This window comes from Ochotona curzoniae, unplaced genomic scaffold, assembly GCF_017591425.1.
Source record: "Ochotona curzoniae isolate NIBS_2020 unplaced genomic scaffold, NIBS_Ocur_1.0 contig_2723, whole genome shotgun sequence".
In the NCBI taxonomy this organism is placed as follows: domain Eukaryota; kingdom Metazoa; phylum Chordata; class Mammalia; order Lagomorpha; family Ochotonidae; genus Ochotona; species Ochotona curzoniae.
Genome location: NW_024465573.1, coordinates 26,815,477 through 26,834,477, shown reverse-complemented (window position 1 = coordinate 26,834,477; position 19,001 = coordinate 26,815,477). Strand labels below are relative to the sequence as shown.

Sequence of the window (19,001 nt, the reverse complement as noted above, 5' to 3'; positions counted from 1 at the left end):
GCCTGTATTCTCCCGTTTCTGGCCCTCTGTTTCCGGATTTGTACTAAGAGCCACTGAGCGAGAGGGAGTTACATTTCAAAGCTCAGGTTGGTATGAGAAATAATGGGCGCCTACGTAGGGCAGTGCGCGTGCGCAGGCAGCCAGCGTCGCCTGGCCTTCCCGGCTGCCCCCGGGGAGGCGGGACCAGGCCGCTTCCCGCGGTTCGGCCCCGCCATTGGCGGGCGGTTTGAATGACGGAAGTGACGAGGCCCTGGCGATGGCTGCCCCGCAGGCGCACAAACGGCTGGTGGGAAGCTGAGCCGTGGGGGTCGCGAGAGTCGGCGTGGTTGCTGGAGCGGTGGGCTGTGCGCGGCCTGCGCTCAGGTGAGTGGCGGGGCGCGGGCTTCCTGCCACCCGGGGCAGGGCGTGGGCCCCGCGGGGAGCCGGGCCCGAGGGCGCCTCGTGGAGAGCGCCGGGTTCCCGCGGCCGCCGTCCGGGTTGCGGTGGGCTGCCGGCCGCAAGGGGCTCCTGTGACCGGAGCGAGGCGACCGCCCCGCCAGCTCCGAGCGACTGGCGGAGGCTGCCTGTCCACTCCCCGGCCTCCCCGGCCTCCCCGGCCCTCCCGGCCCTGAGCTCCCTAACGGGCGGGGTGGCCATGGAAGAGAATTGCCTGGTATCGTTTCATGCAAACAACCGCCCGTCTTTTGCTGTCCGTCGCCTTGCATCCCTCAGGTATTGAATTCTTCACAAGCTAGGCTTTAAAAACGTTTGCATCTTTCATATTTAGAGAATATGTTAGTTTTAAATTACATAAGCCTTAGGACACCTGTTAGGACATTCTCGGATTCTTCAAAGTGTTAATTTTGAAATTAGCTTCTCCAGATACCGTTAAATCAGCAAGGGTAAAAATCTTATAATTACTATTATCTGCATTATTGGGTAGTAAAAACGTACAGTTTATAAGGCTGCTCTATATTGGGATGAAAAAAAGTAAGACATAAGATTTCCCTAGGGAGGATTTCATGTGACAGGTGGAGAGGGAATAGTAGAAATAGGAAAGAACATTTGATAAACAGCACTGTGGTGGATTCAGCTGTCAAAAAGACATTGCTCTATGCCATCTCTGTCAGATATGTATAGAGTGAGAAAGCTGGCTGGGTACCATCTTAACAGGGTGGCCCCACGATCCATCCCCAGCAGTAAGACATAACCCACTGAGCAGGTGCCTTGTCACTTCTCACGCGTGCTTGCCTGAATGTGCAGCCTCAGTCTAATCACAGGGGGCCATTAGACAAGACCAAACTGAGGGATGTGGAACAGGGCAGCTGGCCTTTGGCAGGTGTCTGGATCTTGGAAGAAATTCTCACTGGGCAGCCCTCCTGGTTTGGAGGAGATGCAAATGAAGCCAGAGAAAGTAACTGAGGCTTCACGTCCTGAAGGCCTGCGTGGGGCATTGGCTCTCCGCCAACACCTTGTTGCTGGGGTACAGAGGCGAGCCTGGGCTTGAGCAGCACTAACAAAGGGGCTTGTTAACCGTCCTGAGATGCCCTGGCTGAGAGACATCCACTCCATCTTCCCTCTTTCCTTCTCAGTGTCGTGTGCATTGAGGTGGCAGCCTCCAGCCCTTACCAGCTCCTTGCATGTACTTCTTGGAGGCTCAAGTTGCAGTGTATTCTCCTTGGTTTGGGTCCTGGTCCACAAAATAAGCATTAATGGCATAAGTGCTGTGGAGTTTGTATAGATGTTTTGTGCCAGTGCTCCCATCACACTGTGGTTACCTGGGATGTTAAATTTGGAGAAGATGAAATAAGGATGTGTAAGAATTTTAAGTCTGATTTTTTTTTTTAAGATTCGTTTTATTTTTATTGGAAAGGCAGATATACAGAGGGGAGGAGAGACAGAAAGGAAGACTTTCCATCCGATGATTTCACTCCCCAAATGAGCGCAGTGGCTGGAGCTGAGCCAATCTGGAGCCAGGAGACAGGAGCTCTTCCTGGTCTCCCACGCAGGTGCAGGGTCCCAAGGCTTTGGGCCGTCCTCAACTGCTTTCCCAGGCCACAAGCAGGGAGCTGGATGGGATGCAGGGCCGCCAGGATTAGAACTGGCGCCCATGTGGGATCCCAGTGCATGCAAGGCAAGGACTTTAACCACTACGCAGGCAGGCCAGACCCTGAAATAGTTTCTAAATAAATTTAGCATGAAAAAAATATGACAAAAGGAGACAGTTGTTCTCTCATACCTTAGAAACTAAAAGTAAGGTATTTATATGCCTCTAGCAAATGAGGTAATGGGTGTTTAAAAAATATGATGTTATGGATCCACTGGCATGGCCTAGCAGCTAAAGTCCTCCCTTGAACGAGCCGGGATCCCATATGGGCGCCGGTTCCAATCCCAGCAGCTCCACTTCCCATCTAGCTCCTGCTTGTGGCCTGGGAAAGCAGTCGAGGACGGCCCAAAGCCTTGGGACCCTGCACCCATGTGGGATACCTGAAAGAAGTTCCTGGATCCTGGCTTCAGATCAGCATAGCATTGGCCGTTGCGCTCACTAGGGGAGTGAATCATCAGATGGAAGATCTTCCTCTCTTTTTCTCCTCCTCTCTGTATATCTGACTTTCCAATAAATAAATCTTAAAAATATATATATATATATGAAAAATATATATATATGATGTTAGGTTTCTCCCGGCCCCCACTTTTTTTAAGAAAAAGTTTTTATTGGAAAGTCAGATTTAAAGAAGGAGAGGCAGTAAAATCTTCTGTCCACTGGTTTATAGGAAGTGGAGCAGCCAGGACACAAACCAGCATGAAACGGCACCCATACAGGATCCCAGCACATGCAAGGCGAGGACTTTAGCCACTAGGCTACCACTCTGGGCCCGATTTTTTTCCCTTTTTATATCAGGGTTAATTTAGAGTAAAACATATACATCTAAATGCATTTGAGAAGTTTTCACTTATGTATGCAGCTTTGTAATAACATAATATGGACAAAATAGAGGATGTTTTCTGTCCCAGTGGGCTCTCTGTGTCCCGTTCCTTATCAGCAATCTCCAGAAAGGTAATTTCTTCTTACAGTCTCTCCTGCTTTTAAGTTTCATATAATGAGAATTTTGTTATGTTTCCTTTTGTTCTTTTCTTTCATTCGATGAAATACTTATAAGATAGTGTAGTTTGAATATGAATGCATTAAAAAGACCTTTTGACAAATTAATTAACGTTGCAAATACTAAATAATCATATTTTTCTTTGTCTAGTTATTCACAAAAACACAACAGTTTATCTTTTTAACCTTGTTTTTAAAATTTATTTATTGTTTGAAAGGCAGATTTATAGAGAGGAGAAAAAGAGAGAATGCTCTCCTGTCTGCTGATTCACTCCCCACACAGTACAGCAGTCAGAGCTTAGCCCAACAGAAAGCAGGAACCACAAGCTTTTTCTGGATCTCCCCCCTGGGTGCAGGGGCCCAAGCATTGGGCCTTCCTCAGCTGCTTTCCTAGGTCATTAGCAGGAGCTGGATGGGAAAATGGAGTAGCCGGGACACGAACTGGTGCCCATATGGGACGCCAGCACTTGAAGGTAGAGGATCAGCCAACTGAGCCGTTGTGCCAGCCCCTAAATACAAATTTCCTAAGTCTGCTACATGTTTTAGCATCTCATAAAGTTGGGACACATTTTGAATAAAAAATTCTGATTCTTCCCTTGCCTTTGCCTCTAGATACTATCATTTTAGGGGAAGTCCTTTAACCCTTTTCTACTTTTTATTTCCTTTTTTTCCCACCCATTTGAAAAATACTTGTTCTGAATGCTGTTTTTATGGACAATTTTGTGTTTTTGTTTTTTAATCAGATTATTTACATTTGGGCCACACAGAAATGAAAAGAAAAGTAGCAAATGCTGGCAAGCTGAGATTGAGTCCTAATGAGGAAGCGTTCATTCTGAAAGAAGATTATGAAAGAAGACGAAAGCTGAGATTGCTACAGGTGTGATTTATTAGGATTAATGTTTTAAAATTCTTGGTGTTCTCCAAATTATTGCTCCTTTTTACATTAAAATGTTGTGTTTAATAACCTCTGGGTATATAAGAGCCTTGCTTCTTGTGGATTGATTATTTTTGAAACACTTAGTAACTGGGCTGAGGTGGTAAGTAGCTTGGAGTTGAAGAATTAGTATTTGACTCAGATATTAGTAAATAGTGCTTTGTTTTATTTTGGTTTTTGTTTTTTCTTTCTAAATTTATTTATTTTTGTTGGAAAGGCAGATTTACAGAAATAGAGAAAAATCTTCCATCTGCTGATTCAGTCCCCAAGTGGATTCAGCAGCCAGAATGGAAGCCAGGAGCTTCCACGCAAGTGCGGGGTCACAAGAACTAGGGCCATCCTTGGCTGCTTTCCCAGGGCATAAGCAGGGAGCTGGGACTCTAACCAGTCTGTATGAGATTCCAGCGCTTACAGGTGGAGGATTAGCCTCTGCAGCAGCCCAAGGAGTAGTTCTTTAAATATCCTTTTTTTTTTTTTTTTAACAAGAATTATTTATTTTTATTACAAAGTCAGATATACAGAGAGGAGGAGAAACAAAGAGGAAGATCTTCCTCCGATGATTCACTCACCAAGTGAGCGCAACGGCCGGTGCTGTGCCAATCCGGAGCCAGGAGCCAGGAACCTCTTCCAGGTCTCCCACATGGATGCAGGGTCCCAAAGCTTTGGGCCGTCCTCGACTGCTCTCCCAGGCCACAAACAGGGAGCTGGATGGGAAGTGGAGCTGCCGGGATTGGAACAGGCGCCCGTATGGGATCCCGTCTCGTTCAAGGGAGGACTTTAGCTGCTAGGCCACGCCAGTGGGCCCTAAATATCCATTTTTAAGTGATACATAGATGATAAGAATTAGAACAGACATCTTATCTGATTTTGAGGAAGACTTATTGAAGACTTAATATTGGGAAGTTGTAGCTTATCCTTTTCTAGAGATCTAGAATAAGATTTAAGTCTGTAGTGTTGGTGATGGATATTTAAGGTTTACTTCGGTCTAAAAGTGAAATTTATGTATTAACACACCCCCCCCCCCCCCAACACACACACACACTACTAGAACTCACCTGGCTCAATTGTCCTCTGGCTGTGACTTTTGTGGAATCTTATTTGCCACTTTAACCTTTTATTTAGGTTATTAGAATGATAACGGCGATTCCATTGGGGCTTGGAGTGGAGACAGTAACAGCTCATCAGGAGACTAAAAGTAGCCTTTTAAAAATTATTTTTATTTACTAACAGTCTTTTATTATTATTATTATTATTATTATTATTATTATTATTTGATGTTGTTTACATAGTTCAGAAGAATGCATTCCTCTATGGACATGGACTACTGATTACAGTGGGGAGTGTCTAGGATTAGAGTGAGAGCCGTGTTTCTAAATTTCTTTTTCTTCCTGTATCGGGAAAGGAGGAAGAGAAGGGGAGAAGCTGCACCTAGCAACCTAACTGCATCAGTACCCGGGATGGGGGACAGCCACCCCATGTCATCCCAGGGACCCTGATCTTGATTTTTGTTTATTTTTATTAATTACATTGCAGTATGTGACACAGTTTTACAGGTACTGGGAGTCCCCCACCCTTGCTCAAACCCTCCCCATATGGTGGATTCCTCCACCTTGCTGCATTGCCACAGTTCAAGTTCAGTTGAAATTCTTTCATGGCAAGCATATACCAAGCATAGAGTCCAGCATCTTATTGTCCAGATAAGTTCAACGCTTCTTGGGGAGACCATCTCTGGTCTGAAGGTAGAGCTGGCAGAGTATCATCCCGCTGATCTTGATTATTATTTTTTCTATGGCAGGTGGATTTATTACTATATGTAAGTGCTTACCTAACATAAGATCAGTGTTCAAAAGGATTGGTAGATTTCAATTCAGAGTTAATGTTTTGTTTTAAATAGCTTCTCAAACAAGTTTAAACTTGAATTCATTTTATGTTTGCTCATTCTTAGGTTCGTGAACAAGAAAGAGATATCGCCTTACAGATACGAGAAGATATAAAACAGAGGAGAAATCGACAGTTTTCTCGTTTAGCAGAGGAACTAAGGGCAGAATGGGAGGAATCACAAACTCAGAAAATACGAAACTTGGAAAAACTATATTTAGCCAGTTTAAGAACTATGGGAGAGGGACATCGACAAGCCAAAGAAAATGTAAGTGAGAGCTTGTTTGGCTGTCTGTGGCAGTAATGCTAATTAAACATGGTTGTTGAATGCTTTTAGTTAAAAATGGTTTCTTATTCAGAACTTGTTGAGGGCAGTGTGAGCCTTTTCAAATGAATTTAATATAATTTGGGAATAATAACTTCATTTCACAGCAAAAATCATGTCAAGTGAAGTTCTCTCCCCATGATGTTTAACACTATTTTTTATGGTATTTATTTCTTTGTAAATAAAACCTTTTGACACAGAACTTCATCTCCAGAGATTTGAACAGATTTAACAAGGTGAATTCAGGTTTCCTATTCATTATGATTTGTCTTACTTTATACATGTATGGTTGCACATGAATTAGTTCAGAAGTAAAAATTATTGATGAAAAATCAAACTAGAACTTAGTATTTGTGGTGCTTTCTGGTTGTATTTTGTTGTGTTTATTGTAATTTATGGTTTGGAAATGCAAGTTAACAGTCCCAGTGACTCACATAATAAAGGCTGCTTGCCACGGCAGATAACTAGTGAGGAAAAGTGGTCTCTTGAACATGTGGAGCCGTCTGCTTAGCCTGTTCTCAGTAGTAACCTCGGGGTCTGCTTTCTGTGTGCCGTCATTACCCTTGGGCTTTAGCACCACGTTTCCCAAACCATGGACATTCGAATACCATCTTCCCCACTTTTGCCTTAGCGTTTTAATTTATTTGGACTCTTCTATTTAATTTATTTGAAAGGGAAAGGAGAGAGCCTGACACACAGAGGTCTCCATCTGCTATTCAACCCCAAATGCCTGCCAAAGTCTCGGTGTGGGTGAGGCCAAAGCCAGGGCCTCAGCACTCAGATGGGGTTTCCCATGTGGTGGCAGGACCAAATGCTTGAGCCGCCAGCTGCTGCCTCCCAGGGTGCACAGCAGCTGGAGTCAGGAAGCAAGCAGAACTTAAACATAGGTCCTCTGATGCAGCTGCACGTGTCCCAGATGGCCTAAACCACTGAGCAAGGTGCCTGTACCTACAGTGGATCCTCTTATTACTTAATTTAACCTTGTCCTACTTATTTTGGGTGTTCTTTTTAAGATTTATTTTATTTTTATTGGAAAGTCTGATATAAAGAGAGGAGGAAAGACAGAGAGAAAGGTCTTCCATCCGATGATTCACTTCCCAAGTGGCTACAATGGCCAGAGCTGAGCCAATCTGAAGCCACGAGCCCAGAACCTCCTCCAGGTCTCCCCCATGGGTGCAGGGCCCCAAGGCTTTGGGCCATCCTCGACTGCTTTCCCAGACCACAAGCAGGGAGCTGGATGGGAAGAGAAGCAGAGCTTCTGGTATTAGAACCGGTGCCCATATGGGATCCCGGTGCATATAAGGTGAGGACTTTAGCCACTAGGCCACCGTGCCAGGACTTAACTTTGAGTTAAGAAGCTTGTGTTTGTGCCCGTGGCCAGGCCCTGTGTGAATTTGAAACCATTGCCATGCTTTTAAAAATTAGTGCTGTAGTATGTAGAAAAGAGGATGAAGGAATGGAAAGGTCAGTTCTGTTCTGGTGTCAAGTAAGGTGCATCTCTGGGAATCTTCTATGACACGGCATTTTAAGAAATAAATGTGTTTTTAGGAACCTGACTTTGATGCTTTGGCACGCCGGGCTGCAGAAAGGAAACGAAAAGCACAAGTGAGGCATAAAGAGGCCCTAAAGCTACAGAAAAGTCAAAAGGAAATGGTAGCAAAGGAAAAAACCTGGTAAAGTGGTCATTTTTACTGCATTCTCAAGTAAAACTGATAGGACTGGAAGTGAAGGGCACATAGGATGTTTTATCAGCAGAAACTAAAAAATCCTATGGTGTATGTGTTGTGTTTAAACTTGGCCTAAAGTTGATACAGTGGTCAAGCAGTTTGCTGAAGTGGACATGATGACGAATGAACTTCCTCTGTGAGTTTGAATATTCTGATTGTGGAAGCAGCTGTTAAGTTTCTGGAAAAATGCATGTTTAGTTCAGCATGCATGTCAACCCAAATCTGGCTGTAAAAAGTAAACGTAATTAGGGGCTGGCACGGTGTCTTAACAGGCTAATCCTCCACCTGTAAGTGCCAGCATCTCATATGCGTGCTGATTTGTGTCCCGATTGCTCCACTCTTTTTTTTTTTTTTTTTAAGATTTATTTATTTTTATTGGAAAGGCAGATTTACAGAGAGAAAGAAAGAAAAATCTTCCATATGCTAGTTCACTTGCTAAGTGGCTGCAATGGCCATAGCTGAGCCGATGAGGAGCCAGGAGCCTCCTCCATTTCTCCCATGCTGGTATAGGGTCTAAAGTCTTTGGACCGTCCTTCACTTCTTTGCAAGACCGCAAGCAGGGAACTGGAAGGGAAATGGGAACAGCTGGGGCACAAACTGGTGCCCATATAGGATCCTGGCACTTGCAAGGTGAGGATTTAGCCACTGAACAATTGTGCCAGGCCACCAGCTGTTCCACTTCTGATCTAGCTCCCTGATTGTGGCCTGGGAAAGCAGCGGAGTCCTTAGATCCTTGTACCCATGCTGGAGACCTCAAAGAAGCTCCTGTCTTCCAGCTTTGGATCAGCTCAGCTCTGGCTGTTGCAGCCATTTGGGGAGTGAACCAGTAGATGGAAGGCCTCTGTTTCTCCTTTGTCTAAAATCTACCTTTTAAATAAAACTAAGTAAATCTTAAATAGAATTGTAGCATTAAAGAAGTTGTAAGCTCTGGAAGTCATTAGGAAATGTGTTTTTGCACGTTGTGAGGATTGAGAACTTTTTGCATTACGTAGAATGACCCATGTTAGCATTCTAGTTTTTTATTGTTATTCTAACCTGATCTTACCTGAGGAGCATTAGATGTTTGATGTGTTGAGCCCCAGTGTAGAGGTTTATGTCTTTAGTATGTTTCTCTAAAAACCTTTTTACCCTGGTTGGCTAGGTAAAGATTGTCAAAATATAATAATATATATATATATATATATATATGTTTCTCTAAAGAGCTAAACGTTTTCCCTCATGGCCACCGTATTTAGGCTGTTTATTAGACAGTCATTTTGTTTCCTGAGACCATGTGACTGTTACATTGTTTGGGTCAAGGTTGTAGTGTGGTGTTACTTGAGAGAGTAATTGATGACATGTCTTGTTTCCTAAGGCATATACAAACGCGAAAGGAAGCACTACTTGTGGAAAAAGAGAGATCCGCCAAAATTGCAAGTTTACCACCTCCTCCGCCAACTCTTTTTGAGGTAAATCTCAGTGATTTGTTTAAACCTTTAATTATTCAGCGTGCATGTATGCCAAGTATTTAAAAATGATCCTAGATACTGTCTCATTATTTAAGTACTGTAAAATACATATATACACACACATATATATATTTAAGTACTGTAAAATACATATATACACACACATATATATGTATTTTACAGTACTTAAATATATATATGTAAGCATATTTATATATGTATAAAGTCCTTATATATATGTATGCTTATATGTATATAAGGACATATATGTATATACATGTATATGTGTATATAAGCATATATATATATACACACACATATATATACATATATATATATATGCTTAAGGACTTGTTTTAGTATCATGCAACTATTTTCCCCAATATTCTCTGATAGTCTTCTTTAAGGATATAAAGTTCTTTTGTTGTTTAACATTTACAGTGGTTTAGGTTTTCAAAAAAATATTACTAGTTCTGCTTTTTAAAAACCTGTCCTTTTGGGACAGCCCTTTCCCTTCATGATTGAGATGTTGGTTAGGATGTCAAGCAACCTACATTGAAGTACCTAGATTCAACTACTAGCCCCAGGTCTTGTTTATTGATTTATTTGTTTATTTTAGCTAAAGGTCTGTTGTTTATTTATACTGATTTATCTGAAAGGCAGAGTAACAGAGAGAGAGACAAAAAGAAAGAGATCACCCGTGCAGTGTTTGGCTCCCTAAATGCCACCGTAGCTGGGGTTGCACAGGACCGCTGCCAGGAGCCAAGAATCCCATCCTGGTCTCCCACGTTTACTTGAGCCATGATCTGCTCCTCACCAGTGTGTTAGTAGGAAACAATATGGATCTGTAGCAGGATTTGAGCTATGCCGTCTGATGTGGGTTGGGGGTGTCCCCATGGTAGCTTAGCCTTCTGCTGTGATGCGGTGCCAGGGTTCCACCCCTGATTCCAGCTTCCTGCTGATGCAGACCCTTAGGAGACAGCCTGGTAGCTTAAATAATTGGGTTTCTGCCACTTAGTGTGGAAAATGTGAGTTGAACTCCCAGCTGCCCCACTTCTGATACAGCTCACTGCTCATATATGTGGAAAAAGCAGCAGCAGATGGCCCAAATGTTTGGCCCCCTGCCACTTCACACAGGAGACCTGGAAGAAGCTCCAGGCTTTGGCCCGCCCTAACCGTGGACATTGTCGCCACGTGGGAGTAAACCATTAGATGAAAGAACTCTATCTATGTAACTCTGACATTCAAATACACAGATAAGTCTTAATAAATACATTTCTCTTTTTACTGAAAAGCTGGATTATTTGTCCTGCAGACTTTTCCATTTTCTGGATTTTACTCATTTTAAATAGTTAGCAATTTTTGTATAGAAGCAAATTAAGATTCAGATAAGTTAATAGTTAATATATTTGCACTAGATTGCAAAGTAACAACAGGAGTGTTCATTTGTAGAAATAAAATGTATACTTTTATTATGCTCATTACTTTTCTTTTGAGATTTATCCATTGAAAGGTGGTTTGAGAGACGATCAGTCCAAGTTAAGGATTTGCTCTTAATGCAACCTTTGTACCATTATCTTGTTAGGAGAGTTACTTTTCATACCCTTTAATATCCAATAATCAGAATTCTGTTGTTCCTACAGTTATCTTACAAGCTGTCTTATGGTCCTTGTCACGATTTGCACTCAGGATCTTACACTGCTTTTCCACTAAACTGAGAGTTTTAAGAGCTTGGTTGCATTGAGATAGGAATACTTCCTTGCTCGTACTGTATAGTTTATTCAATAATGAAGTGCTTATAAAATTTGATGTGATGTGTATTGTAAGCACCCTTACATTCTTTAAATAACCTAGACATTGAGGTGAATGAAAGATGGTGGTTGAGTTAAAAGAAAGATGTTTGAAGTACTAGTGAATCTTACACTTGTATTAAAATTTAAGATAATCCAGCTCTGGAGAAAAGATTAATTTCATTGTGAACAAATGTTTAGCTTATCTGGAAAGAGGAGAACTGATTGTTATAGTCCCTCACACTGAGCAAGTTACAAAGAGGAGAGTTTGTGTTGGCCATGGCTCTGGTCCTGGTGGAGGTTGCTGCACTGGTGGTGGGCTTGCTGGCAGGTTCTGAGGAAGGAAGGGTGTCCTGTGCTGAGACTGGGCGTGCTCCCCAAGAGACTCAGCCAAACTGGCTATTCCAGGAGACTGCATCTAGATAGGGCATTAACTCAGTAGGGCATTAATCACATGAATGAATTAATCCTTTGTGAGAGTGGAGCTCTAATCATCTCCCAGAGGCCCCACCTGCCACCACTTCTTAGTATTTCACTTTGAGTGTTAAATTTCAGCATGAGTTTCAGAACACACAAACCATATTCAAATGGCACTGGTTAAAATATAAGATTATATTTTTATATTGGATCCAGCTTTAAATGAAAATTAATGCCTTTAACCTACCTTTTATGTTCCATTTTCCAGAACATTGACATAAAAAGAAGTTCTGCAGTAAAGCCCAGTAGTTCCACGTACCATCATCTGTCCACATTTGTGAGTAGAGAGACACACACAAAGCAGGTGATTGACTTGATTCTTTATGCTCTAACCCTATTCTTTCTTTTATTATTATTATATTGAGATATATCTTGCTTCTGTGTATGGTTTTCTCAGATTCCAAAATTCTATTATTTTTTAAAAAGATTTATTTATTTATTTATTTGGAGATTTATTCATTTTTATTACAAAGTCAGATATACAGAAAGGAGGAGAGACAGAGAGGAAGATCATCTGTCCGATGATTCACTCCCCAAGTGACTGCAACGGCTGATGCTATGCTGATCTGGAGCCAGGACCCAGGAACTTTCTCCAGGTCTCCCATGCAAGTACAGGATCCTAAGGCTTTGGGCCGTCCTCGACTGCTTTCCCAGGCCACAAGCAGGGAGCTGGATGGGAAGTGGAACTGCTGGGACTAGAACCAGCACCTATATGGGATCCTGTTGTGTTCAAGGCAAGGACTTTAGCTGCTAAGCCACGCCGCTGAGCCCAAGATTCCAAAATTTTAGACAGTTCTAACCACACTAGGGCAACAGTGATCAAAGTCTTTTAAATATACTTTTAAGGCTTTTTTTAAAATCAGATATAATGGTTTAGTATGAATTAGAGGAAGTAGTTGCCAATAAAATAACTGATTTGAAAACTATTATCATAAAATGATGCATATTTAATTGAAAGTGATAAGGATTTTTTTTTGGGGGGGGGGGCCTGTATCCATATAGGTTACTGCTGGTGGTATTATGTCATTAAACTTTCCCTTATGGTAGTAACTAGAAGACCTACTTTCTCTTCAATTTCTGGACTTCAAGATTAGATGAGTTGTTACAAAGCATTAGGTCAGTCATTATAAAGCAGTTTAATAAAATCATACCTATAAACAATTTTTTGTGTACTGATTTAAGATTCTTTCTGAATATTTTCAGAAACAGATTTATGGTTGCACATCATTTTTATTGTAATATTTTATTTGCTGCTTCATTCCAGCATGGGAACAAAATCTGCTTTATCCCTTGGCTTGAAAATGTGGCACAGCAAGTTAAACTGCTGCCTATGATTCCAACATCCCTTGTGGGGCTGTGGTTCAAATCCCAGCTGCTACACATCCCGACTAGCTCTCTGCTGATGTGCCTGGGAAGGCAATGGAGTATGGTCCAAGTCCCTGTCACCGTGTGTCTCCTGGCTTTGGCCTCCTTGTTACTGCCATTACAGCCATTGGAAGAGTGAAACAGCATGTCTAAACCTCTAATTCTCCCTGTCTCTCTATGACTCCACCTTTCAGATAAATAGAACAAATCTTTGAAAAAATGTGATAAGTAGTGTATCTTGTTTTGTTTTTGAGAGACTTAAAGAGAGAAGGAGAAACAGAGAGGAAAAGATCTTCCATCTGCTGGTTCACTCACCTAAATGGCTGCAGCTGCTGGGACTAAGCTGAGCTGAAGCCAGGAGCTAGGAGCCAGGAGCCTCCTGATTTTCTCATGCATGCAGGGTCCCTAGGCTTTTGCCAAACTCCGCTGCTTTCTCAGATTGTAAGGAGGAAGCAGGATCAGAAGTAGAGCAGCCAGGACAGGAATAAGCGCCCATATGGGATGCCAGTGCTTGAAGATGGAAGATTAGCCTGTTGAGCCACTGTGGTAGCCCCAAGAACAACTGAATTTTTATACTCTGCTTTTATCACATGCACAGTAATTTAGTACCTTGCCTGATTAGAATGATTCATTATAGCAGGCGTTAAAAAAGACTGACTTTTGGCTTATGTATTTGAATATTTTTCTTCAGCATGCTTTCACAAATAAGCTACTCTGACTTTTTTTTCACTTGGCCTTTTTAACAAGTAAGAGATAATGATTTTGAGGTTTTTGGGTCTTTTTATTACTTGGATGAAGTAGTTCCAAATGTCTTATATGTCATAGAGTTTGTCTTTGGCTGAAGAGAAATGATGAACATAATCTCCGAGTCCTCCTTAGGATCAGTAATGCTCTATTGTATTTTGCTTTATTCACTTTCCGTACATACATCCAATGGAAGTACTTCAAATCCCACGATGCCCTTGGGCTTCCTCTTGTCTGTTCCCTTGTGAGGCACAATAGTGTAGCACTTCAGAAAGGTTTCTTTCAGACCATGAATGTTTCCCCAGCCTGATCCACTGTATGATTTGCTATGACACCCAGAAATGCATGCAGAAAATGTGAAACAGAAACAGCTAAAATTATAATTAAGTAACTGTGCTATCAAAATTAAGATTTCTGACCAAATTTCTGACATAAAAGATACAGAAGTCTGTGAGAGCACTTAAGAAATTTGGGGATAATGGAATTAGAAGGTGGGGTTTCTTTATTGTTACAAAAAAATTTTGACATCTGTGCATAATTTTTTGTAATTTGCAATTTTTACCGAGATTTCACAGTTTTTGCACCAAAACAAATTTAACTTTCAGTTGCACTTTCAGTTCCTTTCTGTTCAGTTAATATCACTATTCTCTGTAGTACAGATTATGTAGCTCATTGGAAAGTTTTTCAGAAGCATTTTTATAAAAATTCTTCTTAACTAGGATTCATAGTTTTTGCCAATTTCAGATATATTCATCTTCAACTACTAAAAATGGAATCAACATTTCACCCAGCTTTTAGTTGAACTGATACAAATCTGTAATGCATTCTTTTATTTTTTTAAAGATTTATTTATTTATTTATTGGAAAGTCAAATGTACAGAGAGGAGGAGAGGCAGAGAGGAGGATCTTTGTCCATTGATTCACTCCCCAAGTGGCTGTAACGGCAAGGACTGTGCCGATCCAAAGCCAGGGACCAGGAGTCTCTTCCGGGTCTCCCATGCAGGTGCAGGGTCCCAAGGCCTTGGGCTGTCCTCAAGTGCTTTCCCAGGCTTCAAGCGAGAGCTGAATGGAAAGTGAGACTGCCAGGATTAGAACTGGCGCCCATATGGGATCCTAACACACACAAGACAAGGGTTTTATCCACTGGGCTACTGTGCTAAGCCCTGTAATGCATTCATAATTGGTTTGAAGTTTAATCAGTAAGAATATTAGTTTAGGGTCCCTAATTTCTATCTAGACCGTCAGTTCTTCCTATTTTCTGTGTTTTATTTTGCATTAGTTAAATGAATTTATCGTGAATAAAGATAAATGTTTATTATTCACATTATGTGCTATTTTGTAGTTTTTTCCTCCACTTAATTTACTAAAATTGACGTGCATTTATTTCATAGTCAAGAAATGTGAAGAATTCCTAACCAGTTTTTGTGTTGGAAAGGCATGGCTTAAATGGGATGAAATGTTGCGCTTAAAGGTGGTCTTGTTCAATAGAGATTATAATTTCAGTTTAACAAATCTTTTATTCTACTTAATAGTATTTATATTTCTGTAAATATTTATTGGCTCAAAGGGTGTGTATGTGCGTGTGTTTTCAGTAAAATTGGTCATGTAAAATGAATAGCTTTTCAGACAATTTCAACGTGTAAAATATATAAAAGCTTCTATAGCTGGTTACATCTGAGATGTTTATATTTGAAAGTGAATGCCCAAGTAATGAAGGTGTATATCCAGGTTGTATACTCCCCTTCTGTATCCGTATGTTATGTTTATGAGCGATCATGATAGATTAGACAATGGCACAGTTGTTGGTCATGCTCAAAAATAGGAAGTCAGAAACTTTGTTAAAGTAGGTGTTTTAGCCATAGCAAGGCTAAATCCAAGCAACTAATGTTGGCTAAAAAAACAGAAAATTCACTGTTTCCTGAGTGAGGTTAGATATATCGGATTTTCTAACGACCATCTTTGACTTTACCTTTCCACTCTGTCATGTCAGTGGAATTTCTTTATTTAAAAAGCTGCAGAAATGTATTTGGATGAACGTAGCCTAATGCGATTTGAGATTAACAGTGTGTAAAACTTTATCCTGAACAGTTAGATCCAGTTCAGAGATACATGCTTATAGTTGTGGACATTTAAAAAGACAGCTATATTTAGCATTTAATTTTATAAGTGGGAAACATGATTTTAAAGTTTTTAAAGCTATTTTTGTTTCATACTTTTGGGGAAGAAATGTTACCTAAAATATTTTGATTGATTGCTAGACAGATGCTCATGTGGCTGCTGAGGAAGAAGCTAGAAGATTGGATAAACTACAAGAGCAGGCGGCCCAAGAGAGAAAGGAGCAGTGTGAAAAGGCACACCTACGGGGTTTCCAAGCAATGCAGAAGATCCACTTGGCTCAAGTAAGATTTTAAATGATCTTTGTTGATTGTCATTGAACGATTTGCTAATAGCACTGCAGAACTGATGAGTGTCTAAGCTTAGCATTAGGAAGTTAATGTAGTCTCTGATTGCTAAGATTTCAAGTTCACAGCTTCTTTTCCCCTCCTGCTTCAAGGTCAGGTTATCACTGTTCTAAGGTTTCACTGGCAGGAATTTAGTTAAGCAGCTTAAGCTACTGCTTGCATCACCCAAGTGCCTGTTTGGGTTTAGGGTTCTTCATTTCCAGTCCAGCTTTCTGCTGGCGCACATTCCTGGGAGGCAGAAGATGATGGCTCAAGTGCCACTCCTATGGAAGAGCCAGCTGGAGTTCTAGACTCTTGGCTTCAGCATGACAGAGCCCTTGTTGTGCAGGCATTAGGAATGTGCAACTTCAGATGCAACATCTCTGGTGTCTCCATCTCTCTGCCTTTAAAAATATGAGTAGGCCAAAGAAGTTTAAAACTTTTTGCTTTTTTATCACTTGCCAAATGTTTAATGCAGACTCCTTCCACTTCCACCTTACTGTGTCTTGTGTGAGAACAGTCATCAAAAAGCATGCTAGCTCATTGCAGGGAGGATTTGCTTTTCCCTCTCTGAGCCTTTCTGTCATGCATCCTGTAGTAGCCAGAAACTACTACTTACCAGATGTTCTAACTTGTCTTGTCACTGTTTGCCTCTCCAACTTTTTTGTCCCCCTCATCACTTGCACCCTCCATTCCCTGGCTATAAAGAATATTGTGATGGTCTCTGAATAACCCATGTCTTAAATTCCATACATGGTGCCAAAGTCTTTCCTTCCTTTTACTACTCCTTTTATCTGGCTGAAGCCTCCTGGCCAAGGAATGAAAGGTCTTTTCTTTTTTAATGTATTTATTTTTATTGGAAAGTCAGATATATAGAGAGAAGGAGAGACAGAGAGGAAGATCTTCTGTCTGCTGGTTCACTCCCCAAGTTGCCTCAGTGGTGGGAGCTGAGGTGATATGAAGCCAGGAGCCAGAAGCCTCCTCCGGGTGTCCCATGTGGGTGCAGGGTCCCAAGGCTTTGGGCCACCCTCAACTGCCTTCCCAGGCCACAAGCAGGGAGCTGGATTGGAAGCAGGGCTGCCAGGACACGAACCAATGTCCAAATGGGATCCCAGCGCATGCAAGGCAAGGACTTTAGCCACAGGCTTCTGCACTGGGCCCAAGGTCTTTCTTACCTCTCCTCCCTTGCCTCTACCACCAAAATCTAGATGGACATGAGCCCAGCACAATAGTGTAGCGGTTAAAGTCCTCGCCTGTTGTCTAGCTTGCTAAGCTAATTGTGTTTGCTGGTTTTATATCTAGGCAAGGCTGGATTGGAGGTTGTGTCTCTAACATATAGCATACTATTTCGCATTCAATAAATACTTACTGAGTGGGTAAATAATACTTTTTTGTGGCAGAACAATTTGTGGAGTAGGCAAGGGGATGCTATTCCTCAGTATGTCCCCACTTTCCTATGCAAAGTTCATGACTTGGCTGCTGTCCACTCTCTTTATCTTGAAGAGTCAAGAGAAAGTAATGAAAGAGCTCCAACAGCTACAACAAGAGGACCTGGCACGTAGGAGACAGACGGTAGCACAGATGCCGCCTCAACTAGTTGAGCTTCCATACAAACGCAGTGAAATGAAAGAAGACTGGCAGAGAGAATTGGAATTTGCCTTTGAAGACATGTACAATGCTGACAGGAGTAAGATATTTTCAGTTGACTTCTGACAGTTCTTTTAAATGTTTTGCTCAGAGAAATAGATTTGTCACGATGAAGCAGTTCTTTGAAATGAGTTCTCCATTTTGACAAGGGCCTCAGATTTTAGATTTAGGACTGTGATGATATTTACCATTTTATGATCAAATTATTTTCAACTGTGTTGGAGTGGAAACATGTGTCTATATTTCTTTATAAAGAGGTGAAGGGAAACCTGATTTTACACCTTGAACCAGAGCCTTTGCCTACTGTTACTGATCAGATTCAAGATGAAGAACTGGATCTTTCCGTGGAACAAGAACACGAAGATGAAACTCAGAACCTTCAAGTAACAGAAGCTAAAATGTCTAGTGAACCAGAAGGTAAAAACTCGTTTTGATCTTACTCATCAAAGATAAATACTTATCTAAGCAGGCATTCAGCCAAGTGGTTAAGATGCCTGTGTCCCATGTTGGAGTACTTGGGTTCGAGTCCTAGCTCAACTTCTAACTTTAGATTCCTGTCAGTCTGTTCCCTAGCAGGCAGCAAGTGATGGCTCAAGTACTTGGGTTCCTGTCACCAGTGTGGGAGACCTAGACTGGGTTCTTGACTTCTAGCTTTGGCCTGACCCAGCCCTAGCCATGCAGATACTTGGGTACGGAACTAGTGGGTGGCGGAGATTGCATGCTTCTCCCACTGAGAAATGAATAAATGCATAGATAAGTAAATAAATGCTGTTTTTAAAATGTTAATCATTAGCCAACACAAAAATTTGGTCTATTTTTTTTTTTTTTTTAGATTTATTTATCTTTATTACAAAGTCAGATATACAGAGAGGAGGAGAGACAGAGAGCTCTTCCATCTGATGATTCACTCCCCAAGTGACTGCAATGGCTGATGCTGCACTGATCCAAAGCCAGGAACCAGGAACCTCTCCGGGTCTCCCACACAGGTGCAGGATCCCAAGGCTTTGGGCCATCCTTGACTGCCTTTCCAGGTCACAAGCAGGGAGTGGATGGGAAGTGGAGCTGCCAGGATTAGAACCGGCATCCATATGGGATCCTGGCGCGTTCAAGGCGAGGACTTTAGCCACTAGCCCACGCCACCAG

At 41.7% G+C, this 19,001-nt stretch overlaps 1 protein-coding gene across 1 annotated transcript in view; it reads left to right on the top strand.

The window, feature by feature from the left end:
• Positions 1 to 284: 284 nt before the first annotated feature.
• The window catches only part of CEP295 (centrosomal protein 295), a 46,458-nt gene continuing 27,741 nt past the window's right edge, over positions 285 to 19,001 (top strand). Inside the window, 9 exon segments of the mRNA XM_040976751.1 lie at positions 285 to 363; positions 3,826 to 3,959; positions 5,962 to 6,162; positions 7,768 to 7,892; positions 9,301 to 9,394; positions 11,870 to 11,965; positions 16,029 to 16,169; positions 17,715 to 17,898; positions 18,114 to 18,275. Coding sequence (XP_040832685.1) covers positions 3,852 to 3,959; positions 5,962 to 6,162; positions 7,768 to 7,892; positions 9,301 to 9,394; positions 11,870 to 11,965; positions 16,029 to 16,169; positions 17,715 to 17,898; positions 18,114 to 18,275 — 1,111 coding nt within the window. The 5' untranslated portion in view covers positions 285 to 363; positions 3,826 to 3,851.